Raw genomic sequence first — 20,751 nt, 5'->3', positions numbered from 1 at the left:
TCAACATCACTCTAGGCAGCATGGAGGCTTTCAACTTCCCCCGCAAGCCACGCCCTTTCAGCCTCGAGCAGCTCCACCTCCTTCTTCAGAGCTTCAGTGGCGTCGTCACGGTCGATAACTTCCTTCAACGCCCGCTCTTCTAGTGCCTCTGCTATATGATGGCCCTATCAAGGGGCGTGTTCGGCTGGCTGGTTGCCATGGCTAGGGCTAGCCAGCCCACTCACATGGGCACTGTTCACATGAACAGTGTCTTTCAGCCAGAACAATATTTTTCTCTCACAACAACCCAGCTGGAATAGTATTTTGGCTTATTCAACCAGCCAGCCGAACACTCCCAAAGAAACCATCAGTATAGCAAGGCCGAAGGGCACTTAAGCCAGAAAGCAAAGACAACCCACCAAGCATTGATGCTCTAAATTGTATCACAGCAAAGGGTAGAAATTAACATTCTTGAAGTGGTGACGAGCCCGACCTATCAAGAAAACCAAAATATAAGCAACGTAAGTCAAAAATACTTATCAAAAAGCAGAGGTCATAATTAACCTCCTATCTTCATGTAGAGAGCATGAAGGTGTTCGGCCCACACACTTAATGTATCACCGAAACCTCCTAAAAAGGAAACAGATAAACAAGTATAAGCAACATCAAGCAAAAGCAATGAAGACAAGTCAAAAATTAAAAACGATTAGACCTTCATCGCTGGCTCTAAATTGTATCACATGAATATGAGAATCATTTTTGAAGGTGATATTTGAGAGAAATTATCTACAATTTAGACTTTGGCACATATTAGATGAACAATTGTAAAACAAGCTATGTGTCGTGCTCCTAAACAATTTAAACCATGTTGGTTTGCTCCAAGGGTTAAGAGTGAGACCGAGCAAGCCTACCATAAGCTATACCTAGTGTATGCATGACAAAGGATTTAAGTACGCAAATGCAAACCTAGGCATGAAAGGAACTAGATTCTAATTGAGATTGCAAGAATTTGAATCTTGATACCAATTGTAAGAAATTAAATCTAGTTACCTATCATGAGAAGGGGATTTTGGGTCCATAGTATTCACTAACCCATTTGGCAATTACTTTGTCCATAATAATGCACCCCATGAAATGCACCCATACTTTGCCAAGTCTCAAATTCCCCAAAGTCCATCGGACTTCTCACTTCCCTTTTGGGATCTAAACCTTCTTGGTGCTCTTCATATTTGAAATAATTTTCTTTGGCACCCAAAAATGTTTGACCCCATTATTGGCTTGCTTGTTCACCTTGATGACCACCACCTTGTCATTTTTCTTCTTATTTAATAAGTATGGTGTGGAGGCCTTCTTGTCCACCTTGTCGGTGTAGGTGTTGGAGAGCTTGCTTGTTTGCTTTTTGTCTTTCTTCTTTGCTCCTTCCTCATTCTTCACCTTGCACTCATAGGACTTGTGGCCTTCCTTATGGCACATGTAGCAAACCATGGTTTGTCCTTTATCAAGCCCCTTCACTCCCTTGATGGTGTTATCTTGATGAAGTTGGGCTTGCTCCATTTTGCCTCTTATTTGAGTCAAGTCCTTGGTAAGGCGAGCCACTTCTTGCTTGAGTTGCTCATTCTCCATTGCAACCTCTTGTGTGCATGTATCTACAACAACTTTCTCAACACAAACTTAGTTGCACAAGGGTGAGTCTAAACATAAATCATTGCAAGAAGTAGAAGCATCATTTTTAGGCTCGTCAAAGATATAACTTTTCTTTTTAGATGCCTTAGTGAGGGTTGTACCGATGGCTTCAAGATTAGTAACTTTATTAGTTAGCTCATCACAATGTTTGCACATGGTTTCCATTTTAGCGAGCAAACTTTTATAATCATTTTGTGAGCTAGCTAACTTTTCCTTTAATTTTTCATTTTTTTACAAGTTGCTCATCATTGATTGTGCAATTATTTGTGTTTGCACTAGTCTCAAGTTGCTCAATTTTAGTAGATAGCTCCATATTAAGATTGGCAAAAGTTTCATATTATTCAAGCAAAGTAGCATAAGCTTGTTGTGAGCTATCTAGTTTTTCTTTTAATTTTTCAAGCTTCTTTTGTTGACTAGTGCAAACTTTAATAAAGTTAAGATTTTGTTGCATAATTTTATCATAAGAAGGTAGCTCATCATCACTATCACTATCGTTGTCACTATCACTAGGGATAGGCTTTTTGTTACCTCATGCCATAAGGCACACATGTGAAGTGCTTGATGATGAGTGCTTATGCCCTCGTCTCTTGTGGTGGTCTTCTTCTTGACTTGAAGAATCATCCCATGATCTTATTGATGTGGGGGCTTTGTCCTTGCACGCCTTCTTTTTATCTTGGGTGTAGGTTTGTTTGGATAAACTTCTACAAAGTGCACCAACTCGTCGCATCCATGGCATCCTTTCTTTCTTTGCTCATTTCTTTGATTTGTGAAGATGAAATCTTGAATTTGGATGGGCACACCCTTGACATTGAGTATTTGGATTATCTTTTCCACCTTGTTGATAAGCTTGATAGATTCTTCATCAAGGTCAGAGGTGGAGCAGGAAGATTGATCATCATCACTTGATTCTTCGTCATCATCATCATCATCTTCTTCTTTATCTTCAGTTGAGGAGCTTAAGCTTGAGCTTATCTCAAGTTGCTTGCCCTTCATCTTCTTTTTCTCACTACATGCGAGAGCTTTGCCTTTGCTTGATGAAGAGGCTTCTTCTTGACCCATCTTGCGTGATATTTCAAATGCCACTATCTTGCCAATGATTATGGCCGGGGTCATGGTGCTCAAATCCTTCATGTTGTAAAGGATGGGTGATGATGCTTGTATATTTCTTTTGTGGTAGCATGGAGATGATCTTCCTCATGATGTCTGTATCATCTAGCTTTGTTAATCCTATTGAATGGAGCTCATTGATAATTAGATTCAAACAAGAATACATATCACGAACAAGATCATCATCATTCATTTTAAAGGAATCATAATTTTGTTTAGCTAGACAATATTTTAACTCACGGACATTAGTTGTGTCGTCATGGAGCTCTTGGAGTTTTTAACTAAATTTCATGTGCCATATTTAAAGTGAACACTTGGTTAAACACATCCATGCTAAAAGATTCAAACAAGCAATTCTTAGCTCTAGCATTGAAATGAATTTCTTTTTATTCACTCTTTGTGGGTTTATCGAGATTCTTAATGGGTTTCATCCCGTCACGAGTGACTCTCCAAACACCCAAGTCTACCACCTCAAGATGACAAGCCATTCTAGCTTTATAGTAGGAAAAGTTAGTGTCGTTAATGTACGGAGGCCTAGAGGTATCCATCCCAACCACTCTAAGTAGCGTCGACTCAATGACGGTGATACCAATTAAAAGGGGTCTGTGACGCCTAAGAGGGCAGGGGTGAATAAGGTACCTTGAAACTCTAACTCTAAACTATGGCCTCTTTTTCTACCCTTAGCAAAACCTATGCAAAAAAATAAACTATGTAAATGTGCAACTACGGTTTTGCTAGTGTGTTGCTATCTCTACCGCAAAAGGAGTTATGCAAATAATGTAAATGCGGAAGCTAGAGAGTAAGGTAGAGATATGCAAACTCTCGTCAATGACTTCAGTATTCCCCCTAGTCCTCGTTGGAGCCTCTCGTAAGAAATCCCTCACAAGGGCCAACCTCCTGGTAAGAAAGGTTGGTGGATGCATTTATGAAATCCTAATTGAGCTTGGACCCATCTTCCACTTCTCGTACCTTTGCCCAGAGCGGGGTGAAGGCCCTCCGTTTCCTACCTGTTGGAAACTTGATTTTCCAACAAGGAAAATTGGCTTCTTCCTTGTTAGGAGCTCAACAAGTATGACGCCAAAACTATAAAAATCACTATTTTTAGTTAATTGGCCTGTATAGTAATACTCAGGATCTAGTTAGCCAAATGTCTCCTGCATAGCTGTAACCACACGAGTCTGTGTCCGATACAAATCATCCTTCACTCGAAGCTTATATGTCCATGTCCTACCCGGTTTTGAACGAAGACTAGATCCACATGTCCGTGTGTGATACGAAGCCTCGCGCCCATGTTTGATTATTGAGGTTCAGTCTAAGATGATAAGCGTAGTAAACCAATTTTGTTATGTTTATGTAATTAGAGTTATAGATTTGTTAATACGTTTGTTTAAGCCAGACGTGGATAAAAATTCGTGGTCAGATCCAACGCAGGAGCATATATTAGTCATAAATGAACAGTAGTAAATAGTCACATCAAGCTAACAAAATATTATAAATTAATCGGATCTATTTGTAAAAGAGTTTATGATATACGCCGGCCGGAGCAGGGTCCGTGTAGCTACCGCCTACTGCAGCTTTCAGTCTTTTCTTCTGCCGTCCATCCGGCGTGCGCGCTCTCTCGTGCGGCTACTGGGCGACCGCCGACGCCCTACGCCTAGGTGCCCGGATTTTTGTCGGTCCCTTCGCCAGCCTTCGTCGCGTCCTTCGCCGGCGACGAGCACCCACCACCACCAGGTATGCGCACCCTTTTCTTTCCGTTCCTGCTGTGCGAAACTGAGCACCCGAACCCTAACTTAAGCTATTTGGCTATTTGTATTCGGATATGATCTAATACATGTCTCTAACTTCGATTATTTTGCACAAATTATTGGGTGCACAGTGCTTTACTAGGTCCGCCTCTGAAGACTGGGATATTTTGCATACACAGAGGATCATCTGTAAGTTAAATCTAAATTCTGGATCCAACATTTGTACCATACTGGTGAATCTATCCCTTGCTTTACTCTTGAGTCTTGTTTTAGTTAACTTTTCTTTCCCCGCCATGCAATAGTTTCGTTTGATGAATTCGAGAAAATTACAAACATGGGACTCGAAACATGGGTCGTTTGCAGATTTACCACCGGACCAACATTCATAGTCATGGAATTAAGGGGAATGATGATACTCATTTTCTGAAGCACCGTTCCCCTTTTTTATTTTCAAAGGTACCATACTTACTAAATAATGATTTATTAGAAATTAATGACGGATGGGGGTCAAGATGTGTGAAACTGTGAAGAGCTTGGTTCTTCGGCAGGGTCTGCTTCAGAGTAAACCTGCTGATTAACCACACACCCAAAAGGGAAAATGAAGTGATTTTTTGAAGATTTGATTTACTTTATAAAAGGGCATAATTTTGTGATACTGAGAGTGATTCCCCATGCCCCCTCGCTCAAGAAATTTGGGGCCTCATCTTAACTTGGGAGCATTATGCTGTCGATCTCATACGCCCGCAGACCCAACCAGTTGATATTGGTGCTTGGTGGGAACAAGCGGCTGCTAAAATCCCAAGGCAAAGGCGACAACACTTCAACGGGGTGGTAATCTACACGTTCTGGAACATTTGGAAAGAAAGGAATAGGAGGATCTTCCAGAACAGCTTCATATACGCAAGGCAGGTGGCCTCTAGAGCCAAAGAAGACATCGAACTACATGGGAGGGTGTTCAATAACAATTTCAGTTAGTCCCCACCTAAGCCGGTGCTCCCCTAGCGGAGACAGTGTGTGCCCTTTGAGGCTCTCAGGCCATTGGCCATTCTGTACATAAACGTCTATTTCTATCTTAATTGAGAGGCAGTGCTCCTGCCAGGTTTTCAAAAAAAAAGAGTGATTCCCCAACAATATTAATAACTTAAAGTTTTTCCTTGATGTTGAACTTCTAACTCCATGCCTCCATTGTGTGAGTGGATATTGATTTGGTGCTCTATCCCTATCATCTAGTTGTCGTGATGGGGTTCAGGCATTCCCTAGTTGAACCCCCCCTCAGTCACCCCACCCACCACAGTTGGAAGACTCCATTGTGATTAACCATTACTTCTGGTTGACCTTACATCTCTAAATTCTTGTTTTTCATGGAATTTGGATGCTATTCTTACCGGGACTACATATAATAAAGCAGCAACCGCTGTTCCATGCACTGCTGAAGTGCCATTTCTATGTTTTTCCCTGTTTGTCATCTCCGTGCACTTTTTTTTGGGAAATCATCTCCGTGACAATTTAATGAGGCATGCCTGATTGCTTTTTCTGTTTCTATCCCCAGAATCTTGCCTCCTGGAGGTGTAGAGGACATTCAGTCTCCTTCATTTATTGGATAGCAATGGCAAGTGAATTTCCTGATGAAGTTCTTAAGTCTGTTTTCCCATTATTGGACGGGAAAGATCTAGTATTCTGCATGCTTGTATGCCGTCAATGGCGCGAAATTGCAAAGGATGATTACTTCTGGAAATGCATTTGCTCACGGAAGTGGCCGTCCATTTGCAAACTGCCCCCTTCTGACGCAAACTACAAAAAGCTGTATTTAACCTTCTCCAAACCACGGGAGATGCAGAACCTTCCTGTACCAAGGCTCACATTCGAGGATATTGTTTTCTATATTGATATGTGGCTTGAAGGATCACTCATCTTTTCTCAAGCAGTTTCAGGCTCCACCCTCCGAGCAGGCCTACAGTGTGCTCCCCGTGGCATTCCAGATATACTTGCAGCACATTTGAATTCCCAAGACTGCATCCTGATGCTTGAAGTGGAGCCCAAGTTGTCAATTCCCATGGGGCCAACCATCACTATATCTGTTCTTGCCCACCGCAAGGATTCGAACAAGATGGCTTGCATCATAAATAAGTCAACATTTGATTACATTGACAGTAATGCATCACGTGCTCTGGCTTATGAGTATCTTAGGTTTTCACCCAGACACCCATTCATATCCGACATTCGGGCATGGATGTCATTGCTTTTCCTGTACAAAGGAGCAAACGTCATTGAGGTATTTGGTATTGAGCTAGATTTCTGTGACGCGGCAAGGTCGGAGAATGAAATCTTGTGGCTTCTAGATATGCTTGATTGGAAATAGAAGTTTTTCCCCCCTTTGGGATTTGACACATGTAAATCATGTTCATGGTTGTTTTATCCTTTCCCTGCTGGAGCATGTATGCTACTGAACTATATTATCTATTGGAAAAACTGGAATAAATATCACTTGCCACTCCATGTGCTAACAGTTATTTCGTAGGTTTTTTCTCCTGCAACTGTTGCTCATCTTCACATAGCATTCAGTGACCAGTTTCTTTTACGATGTCATATGATTTCACAGATTATGCAGTTGTTCATTGTAAGTTTTGTGTGTTGACTCTGAAAAAAATGTGAAATTTACTATATCCAGTGTCCCTATGTCAGACTCTTGTAAAGTCTGAAAATAGAATGGCAGCTATATATAAGATAAATTTCACTAAAAATATTTGAGAAAAATATCGACAAAGTGCTATCTGTTGCCTGAAGTAAGAACATAGCCCTTCTCAGAAGCCTCGGTTTCTGATATTATATAGGTTTCTATTCATGGAAAAAAAGATAGATTATATCTGTTTTGACGATGATGTGGAATCACGGTCTTATCCCTAATTATTTGGTATGCTATTTGAGTACAATATACTCCTATTTGGGTTATCTCCTTTACCTACAGACACAGAATGCAGGTGTAGGATCACTGTCAGGACTCGCGTGTCATGTCATGGCGACAGCCAAGGAGTTCAGAATGCACCACTTCCATGCTCTTCTTTTGTCAATAAATAGGTAAACGGAAAACGACTCCTATCCTTAAAATGCCATCTAAAACAATTAGGGCTAGTTTAGATACCCATGTATCCACCTCAAATTTCTGTGCTAATTGTTTCACACACAACCCACCATAACACACATGCATTGAGATAGATACATAAGCATACAAACAAGCCCTTAGGAAGAAATAATGTTGCCACAGACGCTTCCGATATTTTCTGTGCTGCTCGACTGCTCCCATCAAAATTCATGTAAAGGGCATCTGGAATGTCTTTTGGTTCTAAACAGTTTGGGGCTATATATTTTCAAATATTCCATCGAATTTAAAATATGTCGTTTTGGAATTCCGACAAGTCAATGTTTTGAAAATTCAATCACCGGCCTAGATAGAAGCAAGTAAGTCAATATTGTCATTAAGATATATGATTCTGGATTCACCATCAGAATACTTCGTTTGCTAATGAAAGTTTTACTCTTTAGACCTTTTTTTGGACAGAAGGCTTCTTCCAGCTTCATGGAGACCAAAAACAGAGTGCTGGGGTTACCAGCTATTACAGGATAGAGTTGATGTTCCAGAATTAGGCCGCACATCACACATCATAAAGACAAGCCCAAACCCACTCTTAAGTTATTATAAGAAAAAAAATCCACTCTAAGCAGCTTCACTTTTTTGAGGATATGGGAAAACATAGATTTTTTTTAGATAATTAAAATAAATTCGACTTCATCTCTTATGACTAAGAGAATAAGATCACTTACTACAAACTTATGAAGCAACAAATAAATGCCATTCAAAACTCAATTCTAGCATTGGCCATCCAAAGGTAGAAAAAAAATGCACTTGGACAAACTTGGAGAATGCACTTCTTGTCGGCTTCACCTCGCTATAACTGTACCCACGGGCGTTTCTCTGAACGGAACTTGCAAAAGAGATCAGGCTGGGTTTGATTAAGATTGAAGGATGTCAGGATGACCTTTTTTTGTCCAGCTCGTAATTTTTGGCAGTACTACTTTTTTTTAAATAAAAATATATCAGTAGGGTCCTTCCTCTCCTATTTGGCTATTTCTTGGAAAAGAAAATGATCTTACAATTACGAGCATGCTATGGCACGGTCTACAAGAAAACGTAATTGTCTTTGCTCGTTGTTAACTTCTCCAACCATTTCATACAGGAGTAAGGAAGAATAAATTGGCTCTGTTCGGCTTACCCTATATTCGGCTTGTTCGGCTTCTTTTTTTAGCCGGAACAGTGTTTTCTCTCACAACAATTCATCCGGAACAATGTTTTTCAGCCAGTTTCAGCCAAGTTTTAGACCAGCGAACGGGGCTATTAAAGTACTCCCTCTGTAAAATGTCTAATACAATACGTTTTAGCGGCGCCCTAGGGTGTCAAAAGAGTTTGTACATGGACGCTCCGACCAATGGATAGGAGGCCAGCCGGCACATTCACCTCTCTTTCTCCTCTTCTATTTTTTCTTGTCCCTCTTTCAATTTGAAGGAAGTCAGAGTAGTTTCACATAGTAAGGAAAAATACTTGCATTTTCAAACTGAGAAAGTAGACGGCAACACAGCAGGGTAGATACAGCGGTCTATATGACCTTCATGCAAGCAATACTCAATCGGTAAAAGAAAGCAGCAAGCATGGATACAACACACGGCCCACGAAGCGTCTGAGGTTATTCCCTGAGAAAAGGCTCAGCCCACCACGACGCTCCTGTTGAAGATCCAGCTGAACCGGGCCATGCCGGGCTCCCCGCGGGCCGCCCTCCGGTGCGCCAGCTCCTCCATCCGCCGGATCTTGGGCGCCAGCCCGCACACGTACTCCTGCGCGCGGCGGCCATCGCCGGACAGGCCCCCGAGGTTCGCCACTCGCCACCGCCGCACGAAGTGCTCCACCATGTCGCCGTAGTCGCTCGCCATGTACACGCCGGCGCGCTGCGCCACCGCGGAGAACCGCTCGAACAGGCTGTCGCCGTCGCCGAGGCCGTCCGACATGAGCAGGCCCGGCATGGTGACCCTCCCGAGCATGACGTAGGCCAGCGCGCGCACCATGCCGTCCGGGTCCACGTCGAAGAGCTCGGCGCTCGCCCTGGTGTACGCGGCCTCGTGCCGCCTCTCGTCGGCGGCCACCACGCCGCAGATCTTGGACAGCGTGAGGTCGCCGTGCTTCACCGCGAGCCTCGCCGTGTGGCCGTTTGAGATAAAGGTGGCGCGCTCCTGGAACGAGGCGTAGATGAGGCTGTGGTAGGGGCTCTTGGGCATCAGCATTTCCTTTAATTTTTTGAATGCGTGGTTATTAATCATCAGTCAATCACAGCTGATATCATATCAGTTTTTGAACATGCACGCGCACGCACGCACGTACGTACGTACCATGCCGTTGCGGAGGAGGTGGTGGATGGTGACCTCCACCTGGCGCATGTTGACGCGGCCGGTGAGGTAGAGGTAGCGGTTGAGGAGGTCGCCGTGGCGGTTCTCCTCGGCGGTCCAGCCGCGCAGCCAGCGCGCCCAGGGGAGGGTGCTGGCGCCCGTGTCGTCGCCGACGCCCTCGGTGCTGTTGAACATGCACTGGTACGTGGGCAGCGCCTCCTCCGTCACCATGTTGCCCACCAGGCACACGAGCACGTCGTCGGGAAGGCACGCCGCGGCGGCCCGCAGCTCGGCTAGCTCCTCCGTGAACGCCTTGGCGGCCTCCGAGCCGGCCGCCGCGGAGCGCGGCAGGTAGTCGTGCGGCTGCCAGGCGGACTCCACGGGCGGGAGCAGCGGGAGCATGTTCTCCGCCACCCACCCGTTGAGCGACCGGAATGGCCTCCACCTGCTCCCGCGGCACCGGCGGCCACTCCAACTCCGAGCTGCTGTCGACCGGAGCCGAGGTGGCTGATGAGGCGGCCGCGCTCCATCTCCCTACCACGGCGCCTCTGCTGAAGCTGGATGATGAGCATGCACGCACACTAGCAGACGCCGCGCCATGCATGCGCCCGGCCAAGAAATCGATCAGTGCGTTCAGTTCGTTTGCGTGTTAACCTAACCAGTAGCCCACCAAGCTAATTTAATTTCAGTTGCAACAATACTCCGATCCTATATAGGAGTACCTGGGTTGTGCCGGGGAGAGAAGCTAATTTAATTTCACTATATATATTAATTTGTACCTATATATATATAGAGAGAGAGAGAGAGGGGGGGTACAAATTAAATCTTCCCACGGATATAGGGAGGGAAGAGGGCACGATAGAGGTGGCTATTAAATGTGCAGGATGGTCTGCGCGTACACTGTGCATGCAGCGGCCGGCATTACATATCTACAGTATATATATCTTCGGTTAACCATGGTCTCGTTTGCTTGGCTTATAAGCTATTAGTAAAAAACAAACTGTACTTTTAGTTGGGAAACTCCTTCAGTCTCGATTTCTCAACCGGGAGTATGAATCCAGGACTAAAGGGCTCCTTCTTTAGTCCCGGTTTTTCGCCCGGGACTAAAGATCCACCTTTAGTCCCGTTTGGTAATACCAACCGGGGCTAAAGAGGCCTCCCGGTCTGGCCACGTGGGCCGGCCCTTTAGTCCCGGTTGGTATTACCAACCGGGACTAAAGATTTTCTTTTTTTTTCTTTTTTTTGTTTATATTTTCAATTGATGGTTCGTTTTGGTTTTCGAATAGGTTTTCGAATACGCATTCTACGCTGCTAATAATATACGTATTCTACACGCTTATAATGTTCGAACATTTTGTACAAACTAAAGTATGAAACTAACGTATATATTATATGCATATACATATATTGTACGTTATTTTATGTACATATAATATGTATATATATATATATATATTACAAATAAAGCTTGCATTGTATATTCTATCATATCCTTGGGATAATAAATTCACTCCATCTGGTTTGGCTTCCATGTTTCGTTCATGTCATTATAGAACTCGCCGGTGGGGTTTAAGACCTGGTCATTAAGAAATCCTGCTATGGTCTCTTGAATTGCTTTCAATTGGTCACGTCGTATGACTTTTTTCTTCAACCATAGAATCTTCAATAAAAGTTAAAGGAAAAGTATTAATATATATATATATATATGTGTGTGTGTGTGTTTGTGTGTGTGTTGGTCACGTGATTACTTATATATATGAGCAATAAAAGAAATTGTGAATATATGAATATATTTATATAACATACTTTGAGGATCTCTTCAGGAGTTCTTTTTGAGTACGTCATGATGAACTCGCAAACATAGTATCCGCAGTAGTTGGTCCCCTGTTCTTGCCTCAGAACCCACTTTTACGAGAAAAAAGATCCGGTGAATTGAAAGCATGTATGGTGTTAATTGAATTATATATATATAGCTAGTACTTACTTTATGTGCGATTACATCTAGTGGCGCTTTGCAATGTTTCATGTGGTGTTCCTCAATGACACTTTTTCAAACACCGCGCCCACCTGATCCCATGCCATGGTGGTATACCTTCTGTCAGACATTCTCTTCATTCCTTCTCACCCGTTCATCACCCTCTTCCGATGTCTTGTACTGTACAAAATCATTCCAATAGGGCCTCAACTTCGCAAGCAGGCCCCTAGTATTGAAATTGAGCGTTAGATTTTTTTTGACGTATTTCGTGTATAGGGATTTCTTTCAAGTCTGGAATTGTATGGCCATCTTCTTCATAGCCCACTTTCGAACTAGCTCCTTCAATTCATCATTGTTGATATCATCATAATTATTCGTTTACAACGTAAAATGTTGAAGGATATCATCCCAAATTAAATTCTTATCAAGATCAGAGACAAAACTAACATGAGGCTCATTGATCTTTTGCTTCCATTCACGGGCACTGATCGAAAGTCTGTCCCTTACAAGGTACCCACAGTGTTGCACGAATTTCCTTGCATGTGGACCAAGTGGTTCGCCTGTCTCGATATTGAATTCCGATATTATGTAGCGCCCCTCCAATGGCTTTTTCGGGCCTCGAATATTTTTGCTTTTCGCCGTTGTGGTCGTCGATCCAGAGGGCTACGTATAAAAAAAGAATAAATAAATATCATGTGTACACATAATAGATGATAGATATTCAAATATATATATGATATTCAAATATATATAAATATATATATACATCGCTAGTATTTTCTTGTATAATATTTTCTTGCTTATTTTCAAGAGCCAGGTATTGACTCCCGTCATCTACATCCTGCTGGTCACCATCGGCAAATTAAGTGCCGGTGTTGATAATATCCATCATTTTTTCATCCATGTTGTCTCTCGGGGCAGCCATCTAGCTTTACACCATTAGATATATCTATAAAAAATAAAAACCATATATCTATAAAATGGATTGAGTCATGTGCTTAAAATTAATTAAATAACTACACTCGAAATTCAAGTCTCCAAAGCATAACTTTGATTTCTTATTTTCTAGAAATATTTATTGGCAAGTGATATATATAACAAATATATATATAACAATATAAATTTAAAACTCTCTAATATGTATAACAAATATATATATATATATATATATATATATATATAACAATACAAATTTATAACTCTCTAATATGTATGTATAACAAATTTATATATATAACAATATAAATTTATAACTATAATATATATATAACAAATTTAGCTACATAACAATATAAATTTATAACTCTCTAATATAGATGTATAGCAAATTTATAACTCTCTAATATATATATAACAAATTTATATAAATAACAATACAAATTTATAACTCTCTAATATATATATATAACAAATTTATATATATCAATACACAGTACGTTGGGGCCGGCGGCGTTGGTGGCGCGTGGGGCGGTCGGTGTTGGGGCGGCCGGCGTTGGGGTTCTAGTCGAGGCCGTGCACCTCCCGCGCGTGCTCGCGGAGGAGGCGCACGGGGTTCTACGGTGGCGGGAGCCGCACGGCATCGAAGAGGCGCACGGAGCCATCCCCGGAAGCGGCGGCGCAGAGGGAGTCATGGGACTCGGACCACGCGCAGTCGAAGAGCGCGTCGGAGGTCGGGAAGGAGAAGATCGGCGCCAGGTCCGGCGGCGGTGAGGTCAAGGACGATGAGGTGGCCACGGGCGATGGTGACGAGGGCGGCGGCGGTAGTCGCGATGGGTGACAAAGACGAAGAGTGAGGAGGAAGAAGAAACGGCCGCCTTATATAGGGGAGGGACCTTTAGTCCCGGCTCCTATAAACGCCCGGGACGAAAAGACCTTTAGTCCCGGCTGGTATTACGAGCCGAGACTAAAGGTGTATTTTGGCGGGCCGCAAAAATTGCAGCCCACCTTTAGTCCAGGGTGGTAGATCTACCTGGGACTAAAGTTGGGCTGCAGTTTCACTTTCCGCCCGTTTCAAGCTCCATTTGTTTTTTTATATATTTCTTTCTATAAAATGTTAAAGTCTTGTTAATTGCACAGTAAATTAAATACAAGGCATAAAATATTAAAGTCTTGTTAATTGCACAGTAAATTAAATACCCGGGACTTTAAGTTTAGGAATTTCTTCTCTGACATATTTATTATACCCTTTATATTCGAGGAGAATCCAGATGGTACCTTGATGCTTGCTAGGCATTCAAACATGCTTTCCTTCTCTTATTTGCTAAGAGTGTAGCTGGCAGGACTTAAGTAATGGCGTCCATCATCTATCTTCTCTGGATGCAGGTTGTTTCATTCTTTCAAACACCGCAGGTCCTGCCGTGCTTCGAGTGTGTCCTTAGGCTTCCCATACACACCCATGAAGCCTAGCAGGTTCACACAAAGATTCTTCATCAGGTGCATCACGTCGATCGCGCTATGGACCTCTAGGACTTGCCAATAGGATAGCTCCCAAAATATGGACTTATTCTTCCACATGGGTGCGTGACCATTGGCGTCGTTCAGAACAGGTTCACTGCCATGTGCCTTTCCAAATACTACTTTCACATCCTTGACCATATTGAGTACATCCTCACCAGTTCGGTTGCCCGGCTTGGTCTGGTGGTCTGGCTTACCTTTAAAATGCTTGCCTTTCTTTCTTAGGGGGTGATTCGCAGGAAGAAATCGACGATGGCGAAGGTACACGACCTTTCAACATTTTTTTCAAGAATATACCTTTAATGTCATCGAAACAGTGCGTGCATGCATTATATCCCTTGTTTGATTGTCCTAAAAGATTACTTAGAGCAGGCCAATCATTGATTGTTATGAACAACAATACTCGCAGGTCAAAGTGCTCATGTTTGTGCTCATCCCACACACGTACACCTGGTCTGTTCCACAAAAGTAGAAGTTCTTCAACTAGTGACCTCAGATACACATCGATGGCGTTGCCAGGTTGCCTTGGCCCTTGGATGAGCACTGGCATCATAATAAACTTACGCTTCATGCATAACCAGGAAGGAAGGTTGTAGATACATAGAGTAACATGCCAAGTGCTATGACTACTGCTCTGCTCCTCGAAAGGATTCATACCATCCATACTTAAAGCAAACCTTAAGTTTCTTGTGTCATTTGCAAACTCCGGGAATTCTCTATCGATTGCTCTCCATTAGGACCCATTAGCAGAGTGTCTCAACATATTGTCTACCTTACGGTCTTCTTTGTGCCATCGCAACAACTTTGCATGGTCTTTGTTTCTGAATAGACGTTTCAAGTGTGGTATTATAGGAGCATACCACATAATCTTAGCAGGGATTTTCTTCGTGGGACGTTCGCCCTCAACATCACCAGGGTCATCTCGCCTGATCTTATATCACGATGCATGACATACCGGGCATGCATCTAACTTCTCGTACTCCTCGCCATGGTAGAGGATGCAGTCATTAGGACATGCATGTATCTTCTGGATTTCTAATTCCAAAGGGCAGACTACCTATTTTGCTTCGTACGTAGTGGCGGGTAATTCATTATCCTTCGAAAGCATCTTGTCGGTGTAGAAAATGAACAACTAGTAAATATTTGTAGTTTTGTTGTACGTTGTGATCGGAGGTGGCCTAGCACTCAATGACACAGGATCTATACTGGTTCGGGCAACGTGCCCTACGTCCAGTCAGGGTCGGTCGATGGCTTTATTCCTGAGCCCAGGTGCTCGAAGTTTCCTGTGGGGTTACAAACAAGAGGAAGAGAGATGGGGTGTACAAGAGGTTCGGTTGGCTCCGACCGGAAGGGTTGCGGTTGGAACTTAGTGGTTCTATGGTTGTGGGGTGTTGATGTCGATCTGAGGAACTCTGGTCTTCTTGAATCCATCATCTTGTTGGAGGGAGTGCATCCCTTTTGATAGATGAAGGGGATGGCTTTACAGGTGAGAGAGAGAGAGAGTACGGATGTTTCTAAGCCTTGTTGCCCATGCTGATGAAGACTGGATCACCATAGAATGTCGGATGTGGACGGGAGGTCGTGCTATCTTCTTCAGGAAGGATGGACGCCGATACCTATAAATATTATTTGATGCCTAGTGGCATGTGAGGAGCCACGCTATGTTCACCCGGTACGGTAAATCCTGGTGCCCATACTGCGATCGATGTCTAGAGACATGGGGGGGCTTACCGTATGGGAGTTTTAGCGGCCCCTACAATACCGTAGGGGGAGATGTCGGTGCCTACAATACTGTTTGTGTCAGGGTGGCTGCAGAGTACTGTTTCATGCAGGGTATGGTTCCTGGTATAGTGGTTTTGACTTGTGAGCCTGCCTTGCCTTTCTCCGCACATCTTCCGGTGCCCTCTGAACGGGGTGCCCCGGTCGGATGGCTCCAGTTGGCTCTGAGTGCGCTAGTCGGAGAAGAGCGGTGAGCAGGGTTCCCATGAGCCCTGGTTGTGGGGTCAGAGCAGGAAGCAACATTTTGGGCCATGCCTTCTGATTGGAGAGACCGCTTGGAGGCGGCTGGTGCCTGAAGCAAGTGCTCCGGTCGGAGAGGTGGGCCAAAAAAGTTGATGAGCGGGCGCTTGTTCTTTTGGGTAGACCTTGCGGTCGGTGACCGGACCGCCCTTCTGGCCCGTTGTGTTTTAGGCTCTTGGGCTAGCCTATGAACTACATGTTGTTTTTCCTGGGCCGAGCCCGGACGTGGAAGCCGGTCCCCGAGGGATCCTGGGTTTATGAACCCGACAGGAGCCCCCGAGCCCCTAGGTGATTTGAGCCGAATCGTCCGAGAGATCTTTTGTCTTACCGGCGGGTGCACATGAGCGCACCCGCGGGTGTAGCCCCTAAGCCCCCGGTCGGTTCGGGTGGAGCCGGTTGGGGGTTTTCTGTGTTGTCAGTGGGAGAGGTTTTTGTGTTCGGTGGGTGCGCGTGAGCGCACCCGCGGGTGTAGCCCCTGAGCCCCCGGGCGGTTCGGGCAGAACCGCCTGGGGGTGTTTGGAGCGTGTGTGCGTGTTTTTTAGTCTGAGATGGATTTTCGTTAATCCACGATGTCGATGTGCAGCCAAGGCATTTTTAGGCACGGAGATTGGTTAGTTCCGGAGATGGATGAGATGGAGCCTGTGGGTCTTGATGTTGGTGCGGCCTAGGCAGCCGAGATAGTTAGTTCAGTTAGTTTTTATGCGAGTTCGGAGTTGTGATCCCTGGCTAGGTTTTTTTTGGAGTGCAGTCGATAGTGAAGCCGTTATGCAAGTTTGGAGTCACGGTCCTAGGCCACAGACAGATGTCATAGATCCTATCGATGCGAGTTCGGGGTCGTGGTCCCAAGGTTTTTGTCGGAAGTGAAGTTTGTTACGCGAGTTCGGAGTCACGGTCCCTGGATTTTTTGTAGCACAGTCAGAAGTGAAACTATTACGCGAGTTTGGAGTTGTGGTCCCAAGCCATAGCCAGATGTCATAGATCCTGTCAACGCGAGTTCGGAGTCGCGGTCCCAAGCCATAGCCGAATGTCATAGATCCTGTCGACGTGAGTTTGGAGTCGCGGTCCTAAGGTTTTTGGCATTTGAGCCCTCGAGCCTTGTCGGGCCTTCATGGGGGTCGATGTGAGTTGTTTTGCGCTACCCCATCCGGTTCCTCACAACCAGAGGGGCTGAGTTTCATCGCCTGTCTCGATCGCTCAGGCTCGAAGACTAGCTCGGTGAGCTCGCTAATGGGTGTGATCGAATGGAATCCGGGTTCGTCGTTCATGACGGGGTCAGCATAGCCCTCTTGTGACATTCCACTACTCCTTTACCTGCAACCCAACACATGCCTAGGTCGTTTCGGAGACTGACCCGGGTGGCCTAATGGCCTCCCCTTCGATGGAGATTCTATGGGCCTAGCGAGAGGTTTAGGATCGAACGAGAAGGTTGAAATGACCCAGATTGCCAGACCGGGTGAAGGCCGCACGGTGCTCATCTATGGTTTTCTCCCCTGGCTCTGTTGTTTGCTCATGTCGAATGAGGCAACCGCTGCTTCATGGCGCAACACGAAGCGTTCTGGTGCATTTCGCTGCACGTGTGATGCTTAGTTCCTGAGCCCCCGGGTGGTTCATGCCCTAACCGTCCGGGGGGTTCAGGCGTATGAGTTGAATGTGCATATGGATGTATGAATGATTTGTAATGAAATAGAGGGGTTTTGATAGTACTTACCTTGACGATTGGAGTGACGGGATTCGGAGGGCTTTAGTTGGAAATGTCCAACCGAGACCTTGATCCCCTATTCTCCTACTGAACACCTATGGGTGCAACACCCTTGAGGTATCCTTCTGTGCTTGCTGAAGCCGAGGGAGCAGAACCGAGCGGGTCCTTGGCGATCGCAGTGGTATTTGCAGTAGTAGAAAATGTAAAAGTTAAGTTTGGGTGAGTCCCTGTGTGAATATTTTTTTGTATTTAATGAATACATCAGTATTGTCCTTATGACAGAACCACGATATGCCTTTCCTATTTATATCCTAGCATAACCTTTGTTCTTACCCTTTCTCTCTCGCACCTACCCATTTGTCCCATAGGGTGCAACCTTGGGAGTCCAGGGCGTGGCCCGTGGGGCTCGACTACTTGCATCCGTACGGAAAAGGCAGGGTGCATTCGGTTCATAGTAAGAACAGAGTTACGTAGGGTAAACAAGGACATGGAATGTGTTTCTGTTTGGGGACAAAGTTGTTTTTGTTATGTGATGACAAAAGAAAAAAGAGGTAATATACAATATTGTAAGAGGTAATATACAATATTGTACCCTTATGGAGCCCCCAAGCGACCTAGGTCGAAAGTGTTTCGGGCAAGGGTGCTCTTTCGGGAGCATGTTTAGGGGAAAAATGGCATAGCTGTTCAATGTTCCAAGTGTTGGTGAGAGCGTTGCTGTTGTTGTCCTCTAGTTGGTAGGTGCCTGGTCAGATTACTTCGATCACCGTATAGGGCCCTTCCCATGGTGGAGAGAGCTTGTGCTTTTCCCTTCGTTGATTGGGTCCTCCAGAGCACGAGATCGCTGACTTCGAGTATCCTTCCCCTAATCTTCCTTTTGTGGTACCCGCGGAGGGTTTGTTGGTAGTGAGCAGAGTGGATGATGGTCATTTCGTGGGCCTCTTCGAGTAGGTCGACCGCGTCCTATTGAGCCTCCGTGGCTCGGTTGGGGTCGAAAGCCTTCACTCTTGGTGTGCCGTGGTTGAGGTCAGAGGGCAATACTGCCTCAGCCCCGTAGGCCAGGAAGAAGGATGTGAATCCCATGGATTGGTTTGGGGTCGTTCTTAGGCTCCAGAGGATCGCTGGAACCTTTGCTACCCAACGCCCAGTGTACTTATTGAGTCGGTTGAAGATGCACAACTTAAGCCCTTAGAGGACCATGCCATTGGCACGTTCGACCTGATCGTTGGTTCGTGGATGTCCGACCGAAGCCTAATTGATCCTAATACCGTATCCATTGCTGAAGTCTAGAAACTTTTTTCTGGTGAAGTTGGTTCCATGGTCAGTGATGATACAGTTAGGAACACCGAACCGGTAGATGATGTCGAGGAAGAATTTGACTGCCTCCTCCGACCGGACGTCGGTGATGGGTTTGGCCTCTATCCACTTGGTGAATTTGTCGATTGCTACGAGTAGGTGAGTGAAACCACCTAGAGCCTTTTTGAGGGGTCCCACCATGTCGAGGCCCTAGACCGTGAACGGCCAGGTGACGGGGAGGGTTTGGAGCTCCTGTGCCGGCAAATGGGTTTGCCGAGTGTAGAACTGGCATCCTTCACACCTGCGGATGACCTCCTCCGACCAGCGATCTTGGGGCCGCGTGATGCCCGCAAATGCTAGCATGGACCTCAAGGAGGAGCTGCCTCCCTTGGTCGGTGGGGATACACTTCATGAGTACCCCTGATGGGCTCCATTTGTAGAGCTCATCACTGAGCGCGACGAAGGTCTTTGCGCGTCAAGCAATTCATCGTGCTTCAGCCCTTTCCGGTGGGAGAACCTCCTCGAGGAGGTAGGCGAGTAGCGGTACTCGCCAATCGATTTGATCGAGTGCCAGTACGGCAACGTTCGTGGGTGATGTAGGGGTACTAGGGTCGAAGTCCTCGGGTGCTAGTTGGGCGTCGAGGCATGTTTGGGTCGGACCTTCCGGGATGTGGACGGATGGCTCGTGGATGTCGTTGGTGAAGACCCCGTTTGGGGATGGATCCTGCCTGGCGGCCAGTTTTGCAAGGAAATCGGTGGCATCGTTGTCCCTTCGAGGGACGTGATGCAGTTCGATCCCCTAGAATTTGTCCTCGAGCTTGCTCTCCTCTTGGCAGTATGCTATCATGAGGGGGCTTTTACAGGAGGACTCCTTCATGACCTAATCTACGACTAGCTCCGAGTCGCTGCGAACGTAGAGTCGTGTAGCACCGAGCTCGATGGCGATGCGTAGTCTGTTGATAAGGGCCTTGTATTCCATGGCATTGTTTGAAGCCAAAAAGTGGAGGCAGATGGCATAGCGGAGCCTACTCTCGTCTGGGGAGATCAGAACCACTCCACCCCCAAGCTGGGTGCCATTACGGACCCGTCGAAGTACATTGTCCAGTACTCATGGGAGACGTCCGGGGCCGGTAGCTGGACCTCCATCCATTCGGCGACAAAATCTGCGAGAGCTTGAGACTTAATTGCGGTGCAGGGGGTATACCTGATGTCATGGCCCATGAGTTCAAGGGCCCACTTAGAGATTCGTCCCATGGCGTCGCGGTTGCGGATGATGTCTCCGAGTGGGTATGAAGTGACGACTGTGACTTCGTGGTCGGTGAAGTAGTGTAGGAGCTTCCTAGTGGCCATTAGCACAGCGTATA

The 20,751-nt window shown here is 45.4% G+C and overlaps 1 protein-coding gene and 1 pseudogene across 4 annotated transcripts; one reads left to right on the top strand and one right to left on the bottom strand.

Annotated features, from left to right (window-relative positions):
* Positions 1 to 4,343: 4,343 nt before the first annotated feature.
* On the top strand, positions 4,344 to 7,021 carry LOC136539532 (F-box protein At5g39250-like). 4 transcript variants are annotated; one of them, XM_066531496.1, is made up of 4 exons: positions 4,344 to 4,503; positions 4,649 to 4,706; positions 4,881 to 4,973; positions 6,067 to 7,021. In XM_066531496.1, the coding sequence occupies exon 4, from the start codon at positions 6,124 to 6,126 to the stop codon at positions 6,874 to 6,876; it is 753 nt and encodes a 250-aa protein (XP_066387593.1). In that variant the 5' UTR covers positions 4,344 to 4,503; positions 4,649 to 4,706; positions 4,881 to 4,973; positions 6,067 to 6,123; the 3' UTR covers positions 6,877 to 7,021. The 4 variants fall into 4 exon arrangements, with proteins under 4 accessions (XP_066387593.1, XP_066387591.1, XP_066387592.1 ...); XM_066531494.1 differs by having other exon boundaries at positions 4,820 to 4,973; XM_066531495.1 differs by lacking the exon at positions 4,881 to 4,973.
* A 2,251-nt stretch (positions 7,022 to 9,272) lies between these two features.
* On the bottom strand, positions 9,273 to 10,551 carry LOC136536974 (acyl-[acyl-carrier-protein] desaturase 4, chloroplastic-like; annotated as a pseudogene).
* Between the last annotated feature and the right edge of the window lie 10,200 nt (positions 10,552 to 20,751).

This window comes from Miscanthus floridulus, chromosome 2 (assembly GCF_019320115.1).
Source record: "Miscanthus floridulus cultivar M001 chromosome 2, ASM1932011v1, whole genome shotgun sequence".
Taxonomy (NCBI): Eukaryota; Viridiplantae; Streptophyta; class Magnoliopsida; order Poales; family Poaceae; genus Miscanthus; species Miscanthus floridulus.
Note: the sequence above shows the minus strand (reverse complement) of the source record. Positions and strands in the feature narration are given on the sequence as shown.

Bases quoted from the DNA above. Each gene is read 5' to 3' on its own strand.
- LOC136539532 (XM_066531494.1), top strand. From the start codon at position 4,866: ATGGGTCGTTTGCAGATTTACCACCGGACCAACATTCATAGTCATGGA. The intron at 4,974-6,066 runs GTACCATACTTA...TTCTATCCCCAG, and splicing joins CCCCTTTTTTATTTTCAAAG to AATCTTGCCTCCTGGAGGTG.